General features: G+C 37.1%; 3 protein-coding genes across 5 annotated transcripts; 2 read left to right on the top strand and 1 right to left on the bottom strand.

Annotated features, from left to right (window-relative positions):
• Positions 1–496: 496 nt before the first annotated feature.
• LOC121253519 (secreted RxLR effector protein 161-like) lies at positions 497–958 on the bottom strand. Its single transcript, XM_041153523.1, has one exon. It carries the CDS (start codon positions 956–958, stop codon positions 497–499), a length of 462 nt encoding a protein of 153 aa, XP_041009457.1.
• A 5,796-nt stretch (positions 959–6,754) lies between these two features.
• LOC121251512 lies at positions 6,755–9,313 on the top strand. Its single transcript, XM_041150781.1, has 5 exons — positions 6,755–7,691; positions 7,910–7,962; positions 8,139–8,305; positions 8,386–8,537; positions 8,622–9,313. Exons 1-5 carry the CDS (start codon positions 6,899–6,901, stop codon positions 9,071–9,073), a joined length of 1,617 nt encoding a protein of 538 aa, XP_041006715.1. The 5' UTR covers positions 6,755–6,898; the 3' UTR covers positions 9,074–9,313.
• Positions 9,314–11,324: 2,011 nt separating this feature from the next.
• On the top strand, positions 11,325–15,697 carry LOC121251511 (protein NDL1-like). Of its 3 annotated transcripts, XM_041150779.1 has the most exons (12): positions 11,325–11,560; positions 12,685–12,903; positions 13,042–13,141; positions 13,374–13,471; positions 13,609–13,697; positions 13,924–13,984; positions 14,074–14,160; positions 14,247–14,324; positions 14,430–14,486; positions 14,633–14,688; positions 14,804–14,939; positions 15,261–15,697. In XM_041150779.1, exons 2-12 carry the CDS (start codon positions 12,874–12,876, stop codon positions 15,480–15,482), a joined length of 1,014 nt encoding a protein of 337 aa, XP_041006713.1. In that variant the 5' UTR covers positions 11,325–11,560; positions 12,685–12,873; the 3' UTR covers positions 15,483–15,697. The 3 variants fall into 3 exon arrangements, with proteins under 3 accessions (XP_041006713.1, XP_041006712.1, XP_041006714.1); XM_041150778.1 differs by lacking the exon at positions 12,685–12,903 and having other exon boundaries at positions 11,326–11,560; XM_041150780.1 differs by lacking the exons at positions 11,325–11,560; positions 12,685–12,903 and adding an exon at positions 12,942–12,966.
• The last annotated feature ends 2,087 nt before the right edge of the window (positions 15,698–17,784 follow it).

The raw sequence follows: 17,784 nt of genomic DNA, 5'->3' as shown, positions 1-17,784 counted from the left end.
TATCTAACCAACAAATTTCCTTTCACGTACCACAACACTAATAACTTAATTTAACATAATCTTTAATTGGGACAATTAAGGTGAATGATGTAATGCATTGGGCTCCAATTCATGTATATTGCATACATTATCTTGTCATCATTCATCCACACCATTTAAGGTACATATAAAGTTGAAAGATAAGAAAACAAAAACAAAACAACCATAATAGATATAATTTAGTGTCCAAAAAAAAATATCCAATAAATCAACGAGCTCATTAAGATGTTCATATCATGGATAGAGACATAAGACCCATTATATCAACATGTTCTTTAACTGCTTCGCTACTAGGCCCTTTGTCAAAGGGTCTGCTATCATAATCATAGTACTAATATGTTCTATGGACATTGTTTGTTTATGTACTTTCTCCTTAACGCTTAGGTATTTGACTTCCATGTACTTGGCACCATTAGAATACCTATCATTTTTGGAGAAAAATACTGCAAAGCAATTATCACAATAAATTCTTAAGGGCCTGGCAATAGTTTACAACTCCAAGTACTGAGATAAAGTTCCTCAGCCATAAACCATGTATTGTGGCCTCAAAGCATGCCACAAACTCAACCTCTATTGTAGATAAAACAATAATTGTTTGCTTCATGCTTCTCCATGAGATTGCTCCACCAGTCAACAGGAAAACACAGCCTGTAGTAGATTTCCTGCTATCAGAGCAACCAGCAAGATCAAAGTCTGAGTATCCAGTTACCTCCAAACTATCAGTTCTTCTAAAGGTAAGCTGGTATTCCATAGTTCCTTGCAAATATTGCAATGCCCTCTTTGTTGATTTCCAATGAGACATCCCTAGATTACTTTGGTAGCACCCAAGCATGCTGACTACAAAATTAATGTCTGGCCTCGTGCAAATCTGTGCATATATCAAGCTCCCCACAACTGAAGCATATGAGATTTTTTCCATCTCTTTACACTCCCACTCAGTTCTAGGACATTGTGATAGGCTAAACTTATCACCTTTGATATTGGAGTATCCAGTGATGAACAATCTTTCATGCCAAATCTCTCAAGAACTCTTCCTATTTAACTTGTCTGAGACAATCTCAATAGTCATTGTATTTTATCTCGAAAAATTTTGATTCCGATCATGAAAAATGCCTCACCCATATCCTTAATTTCAAAGTTTTTGGAGAGAAAACCCTTGGTTTCATAAACTAGACCAATATCACTACTAGCAAACAAGATATAATCAACATACATGATCAAAAATATAAACTTACTCCCACTGACCTTCAGATATATACATTGATGAACAATATTTTCTTTTAATTCATAAGCAGTAATGGTATCATTAAACTTTAAGTACCATTGTTGGAAGGCTTGTTTAAGCTCATAAATCGATTTCTTGAGCTTGCATACTAGGTACCTTTGCCTTTTTTTGAGTAGCTTTCTCTTTGCTCCATGTAGACCTCTTCATTCAAACTTCCAATTAAAAATATTGTTTTCACATCCATCTAGTGCAACTCTAAATCATAATGAGCCACCAATGTCATAATGATCTTAAAAGAATCATTTTTAGATACTAGAGAAAAAATCTCTTTGTAATCAATGCCTTCATTCTAAGTGAAGCCATTGCCAACAAATCTGACCTTATATTGTTCAACGTTGCCTTTTGCATCACATTTTGTTTTAAATACTCATTTACATCCTATTCTCTTACACCCTTCAGGCAATTCAACGAGATCCTAGACTTGATACTGATCCAAGGATTTCAACTCTTCTTTCAAGGCAACGATCTATTTACTAGAATCACTCATTTCTATAGCTTGTGAAAACATTAGTGGATCTTCGATCACTTGTCTCGATGTCAAATTCAAATTCCTGGATATATACCATGTAGTCTGTCGAAATAGCAAGTCTCCGTTCTCTCTGAGATCTGTGTAAACTACTTGTTCTGGTGACTCCGTACTTGGTTCATCAGTAGTATTATCATTTTGAGATGAGGGATCATTTACTTGTTCCAATGTATCATTGTGATGGTCAATTAGAAGAACCACTATTTTTTCTAAGGATGTAGGTATAGGAACATCTACCTGTACTTCCTCAATGATTACACCTCTATGTTTCATGCTCCCACTGATCTCGCCAAGTTCAATGAATTTGACATTTTCTATTTCCACTATTCTCAAACTGTGATTAGGACAATAGAACTTACAATTTGGATTTCTCTGGAGTCTAGCCAATAAAATACCTACTCACTGTTCTAGGATCCAATTTCATTTCATGTGAATTGTAAAGTCTAGCTTCGGCTGGGCAACTCCAAACATGCATGTGCCTTAAACTAGGTGTCTTACCAGTCCATAGCTTGAATGGAGTATTTGGAATTGACTTACTACGAAATCGGTTTAAGATATATATTGTCGTCTTAATAGCTACACTCTACAATGATTTGGGTAAGGTAGAATTGCTTACCATACTTTTGAACATATCCAATAAGGTCAAATTATGCCTTTTAGCAACGCCATTCTGCTGTGGCATTCCTAGCATTGTGTACTGTGCAACAATGCGATGTTGTTCATGAAGCTTGAAGAATGGGCCGTGATTACAACCTGATTTGTCATACTTCTCATACTATTCCCCATCTCGATCCGATCTAATGATTTTCACCTTTCTGTCTAATTGCCTTTTCACCTCCATGAGAAATACCTCAAGTACTAAAACAGCTTGAGATTTCTTATGTAGTAGATAGATATATCCAAACCATGAAAAATCATCTATAAAGGTGATAAGATACTTTTCTCTACCAAAACATTCAATGGAGAATGGTCCACATATATCTGTGTGTATTATTTCAAGAAGCTCCTTACTTCTTGTAACACCTTTCTTAGTATGTTTGGTTTGCTTTCCTTTAATGCAATCCACACACACCTGAAAATTAGTAAAATCTAAATGCGGAATTATCTTTTATTTTACTAATTGCTACAACATTTTTTTAGAGATTTGCCCTAATCTTTTATGCCACAAGTCATAAGAGTGCTCATCCATCATGTTTCTTTTAGTTCCAATATATGTTTCATGGTGTTGGTTGGGTATAGATATTAGTATTTGGATATTCGATTTTCTATGATCTATAATAATAAAATAATAACAATTAAAAGACATATATTTCTCTATCATGGTTTGATGAAGAATTTGACATGAATATGAGAGAATGATCACCTTAGCAACTTTACGTCCAAGTGTCTCCCAATGGCTAGAGGCACAACAATATTGTTGGTGAGAATCATTGACTCTTTAGTACTATTTATAGACTCCTAGCCATCATGAAATCTAGAAGTATTCATGTTCCACTATGACTCATTAATTAAGTGATAATATTTGAACTAATCTAAACCCATTAGGACATGGGTGTGTGAGATATAGAGTTTTAACAAAACTCTTACATGGGTAACCACCCATCACACCCCCGTCCTCGCCTGGGCGGGGTGGCTAAATCGACCTCCGCATCTCGTCATTGACCACATCTCTGATCGTCCACATCCATTTAATAGGCGGGTAGATTGACGCCACTACTGTCCAACAACCCTGTCCACTAGCAAATTAACCAAAAAAGTCGCACAAATCACAACATAAATGCAAATATATCAAAAAATCGGACAAAACCAATCATAATCGCTCTAAATCAATACCAAGCGCACAAAACAACCAAAATAATCTCATATTTCTATTTAAGTTTATGGATTGAATAAAGAAATCTCATATCCATGGCAGTGCGGCTATGGCCGTAGTCTTAGGTTGCAGAGATCCACAACCAAGCCATAGTCGTATGACTCTTACTGTTGTAGACTAGACGTGGTGATGACTCGTGACCACGACTACGGATTGGTCGTGGTTGTGGAGATTCTGAAGAAGAAGAAGGCTGAGAAGATGAGAAAAAGAAGAAGAACAGAAGAAGATGAGAGAGCGCGAACTTGAGAGGAAGGAGAGGAAGAGGAGACGTGGGCATCGGGAGGGAAAGTGAGAGGAGAGAGAAACAAATTACAAATTTTAAGTTTATATATATATATATATTATACAGGTGGGAGGGTGAAAATTTGAACGGGTTGGTACTGTCACCCACATGTTAATATATTTGGTAGCAACCCACCCACACCGACACTCAAGATGGGTGGGTTGATGGGCAACCTAGCGAGACAAGTAGATTGGACAAGCATGCCTGGTCGCGGAGCCTCGCTACCCAAACTAATTGGTACGAATGCAACTATTTTACAACTTCATTTTAAATAAAATGAAATTTTTAGAAAATCATCTATCCGGGTTAAGGATGGAGCTGTGCTACCTAACAAAACATCCCTATACTTGACAGCCATTAAAGGATTCAGAATACAAAGACAATAAAATTGAATGTGAGACTATAGACAATTTTAATATATAAATCGAATAGTACTGAAGCCTGTGATCTCTCATCTATTCTTGTTTTGGAAATTTCAAGTGCTATGCCTTTTCCAATGGATGATCCAATGCCGTTTATTTGTACTTGATTGTTTCCCTTGCCAATTTTGTTCTCTAGTTTAAAATAATGTATATGGCTTCGACATGAGCTGCATCAAGAAATATGTCTTGATGGAATCCCTTGTCAACATTGTTGATGATAATTGTTAGAAATTCTATATTAGAGTATAGCAGAAGCGTTTACCTCGAGCGGTAAATCATGGATCTGATGCGATTAGTTTACGAATATCTTTGATCTAAAATTATCTTCTCTAGTGGTAAAGTATGCCATGTGGTAAAAATACTAGAACAACACTTTCAAATTCCACTACCTAAATACAAACACATAATATTTGAAAGTGATTCTCAAATTTTTCATGAACTACTCATTCTAGAGAGGGGGGGGGGGGGGGTTTAATATATTGCCCTCCAATTATAAACCCCAGGCAGGGTTAAATGCCTAGCCATTAAGCCACTTCCTATGCCAAGCCTAATGGATGAGCATACGAAGAGCAAGGCGTGCCTATTATGAACCTCCTTTTATTACATCTCCTACTTATATGTAGTGGGCAAAATTCCAAGTTTGTATTTTTTTTTATGGAAATAGTCTCATTTCATTAATGAACCGAAGTTACAACTGTGACTTATCAATACATGAAAAAATCCAGACTATAAGCCAACTACGCATAAGCTATGGGGCTTCCCCACACACAAATTTCTTTGTGGCGGACATTGTCTTAACTTCTCAATAAACTCTCTCCTAACAGAGAAAGCGTTCTGTAAACAGAACCTGAAGGCCCCTATATCCTCTTAGGGAGGAAAAGTATGGGACACTGCTATAGACACTAAATCCAATAGCCTATTTCTATTTTATTAAAAACTAAAATAACAAGAAAACAAATAAAACACATTAACAACTAACAACTACTAACTAACAACTAAACTACAAAACCACAAGCCTCAGTGTGACCCGGACGTCACGCCCACAGCAGGCATCGGCATCTCGAGCCTTGACGGTACGAGCACCTAGCTCACGCACGGACACAACAGCCTCCACTACGCAAGTAGAATCTACGCGTGAGCACTGGTCATACGATATCACTGGCCATGACATCGCAGCCCACTCTCAAATAGCTCTTGCCCCAGATTATGTACGATCCAAAGGCACAACACCTTACTTGGGTCAACAAAAGAACAGAAGAATACAAAAACAAACACATCAAAAACTGGAATAGAACAACAAAGAAACAGAAGACCCAAGCGAATGAACAGTGCACGATGCGTCGGCAGTGGCGCGTGTAGAGTACAAGTCACTTGGGGAGGAAAACCGACAGTCAATCTTGGAAGCTCTGGAGTCAAGGAGTCCAGAGATGCCAAGCGTGGCATCGGCAGAGGGCTCCGTGGTGGCGCGTGATGGGCATGCGTCAATGAGATCCGGAGCTTCGTCCCGCGCGTGCGAGCAACGCTTCACTCCGATGAACGTCAAATTTGGTGGTCTTGAAGATCGGCGGTTGGGCTTCATCCCGGTGGGGCGTGTGTAGGAGGGCGATGGCTGCAAAGACCCGAACGAAGATCCTCCCTTATTCGGCCTGAGAAACAAAACATAAACCCAAAAGAACACTATACAGAAAATGACATGGACAGATGAGAAAGGGGAGGGGAAGGAGAAAGAGGGGGGAGGAGCCGAAGCTCCCACCCCCTTTCGTTTGATTTGAAGTTTTAGAGTGTTTAGAGAGAAGGGAGGAGGATTTTCCTAGAGAGAGAAGTTCTATTTTCAGGTTTGTATTTCTTAATATGTCATCAATCATGTTTATACTAACAGATAGACTATACGACTACTAAGTACACCTGTAAAAGAAAAAAAAGAATGAAAATACTATACCAAATCATTCTTAGAGAAAACCAGCATAACACATCCCAAAAAAGGTCTCGTTATGCCCCCAACTTATTTGGCCACATCAAGTTCAGTATTCCTAATCCATTTCGAGTCCAAACGGCACAAAGCAATGATAAATTTTATAAATGTAATATGCCGATAGTTGTGTCACAACTTCTAAGAAGTAATACAACTTTGCGATAGTATATACAAACAATTTCGATGCATTACCAAATAATCTTTACCCTTGTATCATTTACATAATTAAGTGCCCAATGCACGGGAATGCTAGTAACTCACAAAAATCTTGGAAAGCAACTTAAGGCCAAAACCATCCAAGGTTAATCCCGGTGTATAATTAATTCCATGCTTACGTGGCAAAAATAAATGGAACATTCAAATGGCCCTGTTTAAACCCTAAACAATGTAATCGCCTTTCTCCCTCAACTTTCCTATTTATAGGGTTTCTGGGGTTTAGCATTAGCTGTCTCTGATTCATCATTTGCTCTCCCCATCAGATTCCCACAAAGAAGCACCATGTCTGTAGCTGCAATCGAACATGCATCTTCCACTCCACAAAACTGTATCGACCTCCTAGTAGGCAAGAACTACGAGCTCAAGCTAAACCAGTCAATGCAAAATCTTTTTGCCGAAATCCACGAAGAAACCCTCGACTTATCTCATTTCATTCATGTTTTCTACGAATTAATGGAAGCAAAGCTTGACCCACCTCTTGAATCGATCTGGGTGTACGCCGGATTAACCTTTCGCAGCAGAAACCCACGGAAAGATGGCCTTTTGGATCGGATAACGGCCTCGAAGGACTTGTTTCAGTTGGTATCTTCTTGTTCTGTTTCGTGCGGTTCTTCGAAGTGCATAGCATTGCTTACTCCGGTGGTGTTCGAGGTGTACAAGGTGGTCGTTGAGTTGTTTGGAAAGGACTTGGCTTTGAAGAGAGAGAGGAAAGCAATGAGGGAGATTATATCATTGGTGGAAGGCATTCTTGGGTATATCAATGTGTGTTGTAGTAAGGATTCTAGTGACGAATGTGGTTCGCTTGGTTCGAATTCGACAACGCCTTTCGCAGAATTAGTTCGCATTTGGATCGGTTCTAATGATGGCATAGAGGCTTTCTTGCCGCTTCTAAGTGGTGGAACTATTGAATGGCTCAATGACGGAAAATTTTGTGTCGGACAGTTGGCTGGAGTTGTTATTGCCGAGGTGTTTCTGTTGGAACTTTGCTTAAAATTCCGTGCTGGGATTGCGAGGGAGGAGTTGAGGAGTTGGGCTGTTGGTTCAATTTCTGGCTTTCGGAGCTTCTACTTTTTCGGTTAGTACTTGTCAGGGCATTTTTTTGGCTGTCCAATTAAACTCCTTTTATTATAACCTAGTTCTTGTCATGTCAATCATGAATTATGTGAATGCTGTTTTGATTATACAAATCAAATTTTACCATTTCCGATGTTCCTTTGACTTCTCCAATTACAGTAGTGTTTTCTCTGATTTCAACTTTGGTAACGCTTACATCATGATTGTTTCTTAATCCAGAGAACCTTGTGCGGATACTGCTGGAGAGGGTTTTGACTGTGACTTCCCTATTGGTTAGTATGTCTTTCTCGGAACGTTTAATTTGTTAATGTGTATCCCCAATTATCTGTACAGTTTCTTGCTTCTTTGGGGTTTTATCAGTGTGTGCGAGTGTGTACAGTAGTCAAAATTATGTATCTTGAAGATGGTCCGATTCTAAAGAGCTTCACGTGGAAATATGTCTATGCAGAGTTCTGAAGATGAAGTTTTGTTAAGAAATGTCCTCTATGATGCTGTTATATTGGTTGAGTATTCTTTTCTCAGTCCTGAGAGGGCATTCAGCATACCTGCTGAGCACATGAAATGTCTTGCCATGGCAAGATTGATTCTTACATATGAGGCCATAGAATTTTTCAGGTACTACAGAAGAGTTATATTGTTGAAATTCTAATGAATTCTTCAGCGCAAAGTCTCATGCATTATTGTGCTTGCTGCAGGGAAGGTGGGGATCAGAAGAGAGCTATTTCTTACATAGACGCCTTTTCAAATTCACTTCTACCATCCCAAATTATTAAATGGGGCAGCAGCCAGATTGTTTTGGAGGAAAAACTGAATAGATCAAGTGGATCCTCACCAAAAGCTCTAATCAGTAAGTAGCTCAAACAACTTCACTCTGTAGTTGATGACCTACTTGTTTTATTTAATTTTTATTTTCAATGATCTGATTTTCCAGAGTGGCTACTAAACCTCGAGGATCGGGGAATAAAAGTATTTGATGATAGCATTTCAAAATATCGTACCAAATTAGTTCTTGATATCTTTAAAGCTGACTTGGAGCAACCTGCATCTAAGTTGAAGAACAAAAAAGTGGATGATGATATTCTCTTTACCATTGATAATAATGGAGCAGATGAAGATACAGATGAGGATAAGATGAAACAATCCATGAGTGCTGCATTTGTGGCCGCTGCCCACACGATGAAGCTGCCAGAAAAGGGAGGAAGAAAACGGAAAGAAGGGAAAAGTGCTGAAAATCAGAAGATAAAATTTGTCAAGTATGACCTTTGCCAAAACTCAGATTCAGTCAGATCAAGGTCAACTATTGTCAGTAACGATGGTTCTGATAGTGAGAGTGAAGTTGAAAATCCACTCTCGGATGAGGATACAGAAACAAAGGAGTTTTAAGGTTATCTGTGGGGAAAAGACCTTAACCATGCTATTTGTAGCAGCTTCACTCTTTTGTTGCGCTCTGTTAGAATGTTAACCAACTGAATGATGAAAATCTGTGCAATCACTCTTTTGTTGGCTTGGCAGATGAGATACTGTAATGCTTCAGGTTGCTGGAGATACAAACCAGTAGGTGATAAGCTTCCATGGCATCTAGTCAGTTTTGCTAAAATATTTATGGTATCACCAATTTGCCCATGGTAAAGATGTTTACTAATTGTATTAGGAAGTACATGTTCACTTCCTGGAGTTAGGGCTTGTTTGAGCTTGTTTGGACAGAGAAACGATCTCAACTTATTTCATCTCATCTCATTATTATAATTTTTTTAAATTTTCACATAAAATATAATAAATAATTCAACTTTTTCAAATTTCAAAACAATAATAATATTAAAAAATAATATTCTAGCAATATTTTATTCAACTCATCTAAAATTATTTTATCTCATTTCACTATTCAAACAAGTCTTTATTTAACATCTTCCTTCCCCCACTTTTACTACCTTGCTTTCATGGAGTAATTACATCTGTCCTAAATGTAATTGATTTTATGAGTGAAATTTGGTACAAAATCAGTAGCTTTCTTCAAGAACTCGATATTAATTTTGTAGTCAAATTAAATACTACTAAAATGAAAGAGAGAACCATTAACTATTTGATTTAACAATCTCTTTCATAAGCAATTGTTATGCAATCTTAATCATTACCCCCATTAAAAAAAATTAAAAAAATTTAATGAATTCTTCCATTTTTTTAAACTAAAACGGCACATTGGTGGTTGGTGAAAGAAGTGGGGGACAAGACAAGGGAGAAAGGAACCATAACCTACTCCACAAAGTTGCCAAAATGAGATGAGAATTATATATCAACATGATACACACATTTATATGATTAATCATTGAGTCAAATGGAAGGCAAATAACCCACAATTTGTAACTTCTAAGTCACAAAATGAAGAAAATGGGCCCCATACAAAGAAACATTTTAATGACATGTGTATGAGCGCGCGCATCACACACACTCAGCATGGAAATAAAATGAAAGTTCAACCTTGAATTGAAAATTTAAGTTCACATCTTCTGTTTCTCATACCATTTGAAATAGTCCGGTTGAGTTGAAAGTAAATATAAAACATTATTAAGGCACCGTTTGGACAGTGAAATAAGATGAGATAGTTTTAGATAAAAATTAAAAGTTGAATAAAATATTATTAGTATATTATTTTTTAATATTATTCTTGTTTTAGAGTTTTAAAAAGTTGAATTGTTTATTATGTTTTGTGTGGAAATTTAAAAAAGTTGTAATAATGATGTGAGATAAAACACTTTCACTATCCAAACAGAGCCTAAGACTGTAAAGAAACAAGTCAATTTCATGATATGAATCTTACTAAGTGCATTATTAAATTATCTAATCTTATATTCTGAAAATAAAATTAGGATAAATTATTAAATGATATGACTCGAATAAAATTTAGTTAACCTCAACTTGTATAAAGTTGCATACTTATTTATTTATTTATTATTATTTTTCTTTATTGCGAAAACATCTTAAATATTTTATAAGATATGATGAAATCAATTTTCTAATATGATACATGTAGCTTCAATTCTTATGAATGTATTTATATATTTGTAAACTATGTAAAGAAATTGTAAAAATCTAAAGTATCTGTTTTGGTAAACAAGCAAGCATTTCATTAAAAGAAAATGATCTCAAGTCCACTAGGCATATTGTGTTGGACATAGCAGTTTGGTGCTCTAAACTGTTTGATGGAGAGACCAACTTCCTCATTCTTGACATATTTGGTTTGAAAAAATGCCATAGTTCGTTTATATTATAATTGTTTCAGTTTAAACTTAAGTAGTTTATATTCCCTTATTTAAAAGAATAATGATAGGGTTACTACCTTACTACTACTCATCTACAATTCTTTTTGTATTTGATTTTTTTTTTAATTTTTTATTTTACTTAATGATTAAGGAAGTGAGTATTAGTAAAGTTATATATTTTTTTAATTTTTTTCTTAATGATTAAGGATGTTAAAAAAGTATTTAAAAAAATAATAAAAAAATAAAAAATTTGAAATACATTTAAATAATAGATAGATAGTAATAACGTAGTAAGCTTATAACTACCCTATTTAAAAAACTAGTCGTTTATATTTTCCTATAAAAAGCAAAGTTAGCAGAAGGTTTGACCAGCACCACGGGGGTAAAGACCGTCAAGTGGTTAACCGAAGGTTTAAAATTTTTCCAGTCAGAGAGACGGTAGAGAAAGAGTCGTAAGTTAAGACCGACAATCGCATCGTATATAAGCCAGTGAAGCTAGAGACTTACATTGAGAGAGAGAGAGTGGGACTTTGGGGATACAAAGAATGTGGCCATGACAAATTCTAACAACTCTGTTTCCGTCGATATGGAGAAGATCCATCTGGGTGGAAAGGTTTGTCTGTTTTTTTGGCTTGTGTGGGTTAATTTCGAACAGCTCTTTCGTATAGTTCCAAATTCCAATGACTACATTCAACAGTTGTGAATTCCTTTTTTTCCCCCAATGACTGCATTTTACGGTTGCGAGGTTCTTTTCTTCTTTTTTTTTTTTTTTTTTTTTTTTGAACTTTGGTTTTTAGTAATTTGCTTTGCTGCAGTTGAATGAATTGATGGTGTTTGATTTCTTGTTTGGTTGAGAACAAGTTGGAGAAGAAATGAAAACTATTATTTGTGGGTGTTTTTATATCGTTGCTTGGAGAACACCAAAATCATTGATTTTCTTCCTTTTTAACGCAATAAAGGATGGGTTAGTTTTTTTCGTCCCTTAGATTGATGAAATATTTGATTTAGAAAACAATATTTTTTTTATAACCGTTATTGGAAATTTGGTGGTGATCTCTTTTTTTTTTTTTTGATGGGAGGAAGTGATCTTTCCATTTCCTTTATTTCCTTTAGAGTAATGTTATATGTAGTCGTGGAGTAATCATTTTAAAAAAATAAATAAGCACCGGAATCACATGAAAAAATAATAATCTTTTAATAGTGGATCTCACTCTTTTTCAAAGCAAAAACACGGTGGTTGCGCACTCCACGACTATACGTAGCATTACTCTTACCTTTATTTGATAAGTTTTTTAGATCTCACAAATCCATTCTCCTGGCTAAGCTCTTGACACACCTTTCTTCAAGTAAAATACATTTTACCACAGATGGTCCCATTTAATTTTGTTTACTTTTCCTGTATTATGCATTTTAGCGTAGGAGAAATCTCTTGCTTTTAATGAATTCCTTGCCCGGATCAAATCATCTTTCTATTCATTGAAGAATATACAAACCTATGCTATACCTTTCTTTATCTTATTCCTTTTTATTATATGGACAAGTCCAGCTGTTTCCTTATTTTTCAATCTCTTTCCCTAATTTTTTCGATCATTTAATCGGTCTAAAGTCAATGCCTTCTTTAAGTCTATGAGATTCCGTGCCTTTCTTTTTAACTGTCATCCTTTTTTGTTTTCTTCTTTGGAAGGAAAAGAATACAATGATTGAGACCAGAAATTAATTAGTTGTTTCATCTTTTAGGAAAGTTAATTCAATATGATGTGGCAAGATAGTTTTGGGCTGCCTGAAAAGGGGTAGATGCACATGGGGGAGCTCTTCTAGGGAATTAAATTCTCTGGATGAATTGGGCGTCATTCGCTTACTTGAGGGGTACATATTCAAAACACTTGATTCCTGTTACATACTGGAGGCTATTATCTCCTTTCACAAATGCCTACTACACAAGTTAAAGATGTAATGGTGATGAAACGGATTTAAAAGTGCATCTGTTTGTTTCTTTCTTGGAATGTTAAGACCTACATGGTTATCTCGCATGCATAGTGGTACTGGCCTGATTTCTCTGTTCATAGCACTTATATTATAATCTGTCATCTGCAGGAACATCTTATTCATACTGGCTGTGGTCCTGTGTCTGTTATAGTTTATGGAGATCAAGACAAACCAGCACTACTTACTTATCCTGATTTAGCTTTAAATCGTAAGTGTAATGGTGTCTGATGCTATCTCCTTTCACAAATGCCTGCCACACAATTGAAAAAATAACTGTGCAATTTGAGCCCCTTCTTCTCCCTGTTCTCTTTTTAAGATCTGGTTCTTGACCCTTCAATATGCAGTAATAATTTACCAACTATGGGTTATGTGTGATTTTGCCTCATTTTTTTCTGAGATTTTATCACAAATATTATTTTAATTATTAATATTTTGTGCAGATGTCTCTTGTTTCCAAGGATTGTTCTTTTGTCCTGAAGCAGCTTCTTTGTTGCTCCACAACTTCTGCATCTATCATATCAGTCCACCTGGGCACGAGGTCTGTAATTGGTTGATTTGACTGCATCTTTATAATTTGGCTATTTTTCTATCTGAAAAATGTATCGCATGCATATACAACTAAATGGTATTTTTCACATAATTTCTCTTCTGGAACTATCATAAGAGTTTTTCCAGTTAGGAGCAGCTGCAATTTTTCCCAATGATCCTGTGCCCTCTGTTGATGATTTAGCTGATCAGATAATTGAGATTCTTAACTTTTTCAGGTAATGACTATTCTATATTTTGTTGGATTTTTATGTTAATTTTTTATGCCCAAAAACCTTTAGTTTCAGTTCTTAAGTAGCATGCTACATGAAGTCCTTAACTGTGCTTCTTAACAAGACGGTGTAGAAGGGGATTTATTCATGGAGTGTCTCCTCTGGTCTTTTCTCAGATGAGAACCTGTCTTTTGATTTTGTATTCTGATTACATTATTATATCCTTCTTCAGGCTTGGGGCAGTGATGTGCATGGGGGTGACAGCAGGTGCTTACATCCTTACCCTATTTGCAGTATGTAACCCTTCTGGAGTAGTGTGATCAGTATGTTTAAAAAAAAAAAATTCTATTATTGGATCAACTGAGCAAGGTTTCTGTCACAGTTGAAGTATAGGGAACGCGTTCTTGGTTTGATACTTGTGTCCCCTTTATGCAAAGCACCCTCCTGGACCGAATGGATATATAATAAGGTTCCTTCTTTACACCTTGCCATTATTCTTACTGGTAAACATGCATCAATTTTTATACCATATCCAATGATGTGTATTTTCTGTAGGTGATGTCAAACTTCCTTTATTTCTATGGCATGTGTGGCTTGGTGAAGGAGTGCTTGCTTCAACGCTACTTCAGTAAGGTATTCTAGTTCCTCAACTGTGGCAATGTTTGTTTTCCTTTGCTTATATACTACATGGTTTTACTGGGTTGGCTGAGTGATGAGGTTGCTATAAATTTTTAACAGGAACTTCGGGGTAGTGCAGGAGTTCCAGAGTCGGATATAGTTCAAGCATGTCGAAGAGTCAGTGTTTAAAGCTATTTTTTAAATTCACTTGTGCAAAAATTGTACCTTCTCTGGAATTGGATTCTCTTTCTTTTCTCCCTCCTTATACGGTGGATTTCCAAAAGGTGATGCTTGTTTGATTCCCATGACATTTGTTTCTGCAGCTGCTTGATGAGAGACACAGCATAAATGTTTTTCGTTTTCTTCAAGCAATCAACAGGTAAAAACCGTGCAATGGCCGCTTTGTCAGTATACTTGTTTGCTTGCATCTATGTACTCTTCACAAAGATTCAACTGTATATGTTTATGCACTGCTTGGTTTTGCCAATTTGCAGGAGACAAGACATTACCAAGGGGTTGAAGAGACTAAGATGTCGATCACTAATCTTTGTTGGGGATAGCTCTCCTTTCCATTCGGAGGCTCTTCACATGAGCTCGAAACTGGACTGTAGATTCAGTGCCTTAGTCGAGGTATGTGGTGCAATATATGTTCGTATAATTTACAGGTGGACCGGTTATGGTCTTAGCAAGGGTTCAATTCCTGCAACAATTGTTGGACTTTTTTCCCGATTGATTAATCTATGAAACTTTGTATGGAATCCTTCCCAAGAAACTGTTTTATTCTGCATTTGTTGTGGACATAATAAATCCAGGCTTCCAAGTCATTGTCTACGATAGAACGCTCATATCGCAAGTTACTAATGGTTCCATTCAGGAAATATATGAAATTGAATACATGCACATGGATTGGGCAAAGGGCCATTTGTATTAAAGGTTGTGTTGTTTGTGCAGGTCCAGGCTTGTGGATCAGTGGTGACGGAGGAGCAGCCCCATGCCATGTTGATACCCATGGAGTTCTTCTTCATGGGGTACGGATTGTATAAGCCATGCCACATCAGTGACAGCCCAAGGGGCCCCCTCAGTCCCTCTTGCATCTCCCCGGAACTCCTCTCTCCCGAAAGCATGGGATTGAAGCTAAAACCAATAAAGACCCGTGTTTCACTTCGTGTTTAAAGCCTAAGAGGTCGAATTGGAATTATATTGACTAGCATGATTCATAAGATGTTCAATTTTTTTTTGTTTTTTATGGTTTTTTTTTTCAAATTCGAGGTGTTGTAGATAGAGGGAAAGGATATCACAGAATATGTATAGAGAGGAGAGACATGCATTCATTCATTTATAGTCAAAGGAATCCTTCTAAATTCTATAATGAACTGGTATGTTTGGATCATCAACTCATCTCAACTCATCATTACAATCTTTTCAAATTTTAACACAAAATATAATAAATAATTCAATTTTTTCAAATTTTAAAATAATAATAATATTAAAAAATAATATTTTAACAATATTTTATCATCTCAACTCAACTCAACTCAATTCAACATCCAAACGCAGCTTATTCCTGATGATGAGCAACTAATAACAGAGAGGTGTTGTGAAATGTTATGCAAATATACACACCAACGATGACAAATAAAGTAAAAACAACACAATCAAGGATACGACGCATAATATATGTGATTCGACAAATTGCCTACGTCCACAGAGCTGCAGAAATCTTATTAACCAGAGAAGATTAAAATTACTCAATCTCAACTTACAATCTCTAGGGTTTTTTGTTCTCTCACACAATATGCACTCATTAGACAATTGTTCTCTCTCATAATATGCTTAAGGCCATTCAACACAATTCTAATATGACATATATATAGTGAGTGGCGCTGGAAACTCTAATCTGGCAAAACTACGTGCTTCGCTCGAGCAGCGTATCGAGTGCACCTCGATCGAACAGCCAGATGAACATTGGCTCGAGCGGAGTGTCGAGTGAGGGTCGAGCGAACATTAGAGTTTGTGTCTCGCTTGAGCGGTACTCGAGCGGGACTCTCGTACTTGATCTTAGCTCGAGCGACATTGAGCGAACTTTCGCTCGAGCCAATTGTCGAGCCAACTTTCAGCAAACACTCTTTCAGCTCTAAAACCAGTCTCCACATACACTCCAACAATCTCCCACTTGGAGACTGGGTCTCCACATGCCAGCCCCTGTTTCTAGCCAAACCCTATCATCTCTGCAGCTGGCAGCTCTCGTCTTCAACTTAGAAGACGCACTGAAGTCAAGCTCGACTTCAGTCTTCCACATATATCACCCTTAGTCAGCACATCCACAGGGCAATTCACAACTCCCACTGCACCAGGAGTATCCGGTCTCGAACAGATCTTAGCAATCTTAGCCAACTTTCCTAGGTTTTCATGAGGAATGCCAAAGCTGACTCCCTTTGGCTTCCTCACAGGTTTCACGTGATCAAACTTACATTTTTGCACTCTTGTATTTCTCTGCACATCACTGGACCCTGATCTTAAATACAAAGAGTTAGATCTCTTACCATGCGCTAGGACCAGCGCACCCTTAGTGATCTTCCAAGCTCCTCCAGAGAACGTTACTGTAAAACCGCTGTCATCAAGTTGTCCCACAGAGATCAGGTTTTTCTTTAAATTTGGAATATGTCTGACTTGCTGTAAAGTCCACAAACTTTGGAAGTGTGATGTGTACATCACCCACTCCCACTACATCCAGTGCCTTTCCATCAGCCGTATACATCTTCCCAAAATTACCAGCAATATAATTTTGCATGATTTCTCGATGTGAGGTGCTATGGAACAAAGACCCTGAATCCAACACCCAATCATCAATCGGATTGTGCACTACAAGAAGTACGGCATCATCAATTTCTTCTACCACTACATTCACAGTATCATCATTAGAACTTTCTTGATTCCTACAGTTTCTCTTGATGTGGCCCGGCTTGCCACAACTCCAGCACGTGATCTGTTGCCCAAATCTCATCTTGCTCTTCCCTCTGCTCTTGGAGTTTGACCTGTCATATCTTCTGCCCCTATTGTCAAATTTCAGGGCCGATCCAGAACCCGAGGACTCACCCAAGTCTCTCCTACGTACTTCTTCAGCAAGCACAATGACACGTATGTCATCGTAGTTCAGTTTTGCCTTGCCGGCTGAACTACTCACAGCCATCCTCATATCTTCCCAATTATTTGGCAACGATGCCAATAGAATCAACGCTCTGATCTCATTATCAAACTCAATCTCTACAGAAGACAATTGATTTGTGATCGTATTGAATTCATTCAAGTGTTGGGCTACAGACATACTTCATACATCTTCAAATTGAACAATTTCTTCATCAAGTGCACCTTATTGTTCGCAGACGGCTTTTCATACATACCTGACAAAGTCGCCATGAGATCCACCGTGGTTTTCTCCTTACTGACATTGTGTGCCACTGTTCTGGACAAAGTC

The sequence above is a fragment of the Juglans microcarpa x Juglans regia genome, chromosome 2S (assembly GCF_004785595.1).
Source record: "Juglans microcarpa x Juglans regia isolate MS1-56 chromosome 2S, Jm3101_v1.0, whole genome shotgun sequence".
Classification (NCBI taxonomy): Eukaryota; Viridiplantae; Streptophyta; class Magnoliopsida; order Fagales; family Juglandaceae; genus Juglans; species Juglans microcarpa x Juglans regia.
The sequence above is the reverse complement of the archived record's forward strand: the minus strand, read 5'-3'. Positions and strand labels throughout refer to the sequence as shown.

Bases quoted from the DNA above. Each gene is read 5' to 3' on its own strand.
- LOC121253519 (XM_041153523.1), bottom strand. From the start codon at position 958: ATGGAAAAAATCTCATATGCTTCAGTTGTGGGGAGCTTGATATATGCA.
- LOC121251512 (XM_041150781.1), top strand. From the start codon at position 6,899: ATGTCTGTAGCTGCAATCGAACATGCATCTTCCACTCCACAAAACTGT. The intron at 7,963-8,138 runs GTTAGTATGTCT...ATGTCTATGCAG, and splicing joins TGACTGTGACTTCCCTATTG to AGTTCTGAAGATGAAGTTTT. The intron at 8,538-8,621 runs GTAAGTAGCTCA...CTGATTTTCCAG, and splicing joins CTCACCAAAAGCTCTAATCA to AGTGGCTACTAAACCTCGAG.
- LOC121251511 (XM_041150778.1), top strand. From the start codon at position 11,501: ATGACAAATTCTAACAACTCTGTTTCCGTCGATATGGAGAAGATCCAT. The intron at 13,698-13,923 runs GTAATGACTATT...ATCCTTCTTCAG, and splicing joins GAGATTCTTAACTTTTTCAG to GCTTGGGGCAGTGATGTGCA. The intron at 14,325-14,429 runs GTATTCTAGTTC...AATTTTTAACAG, and splicing joins TTCAACGCTACTTCAGTAAG to GAACTTCGGGGTAGTGCAGG.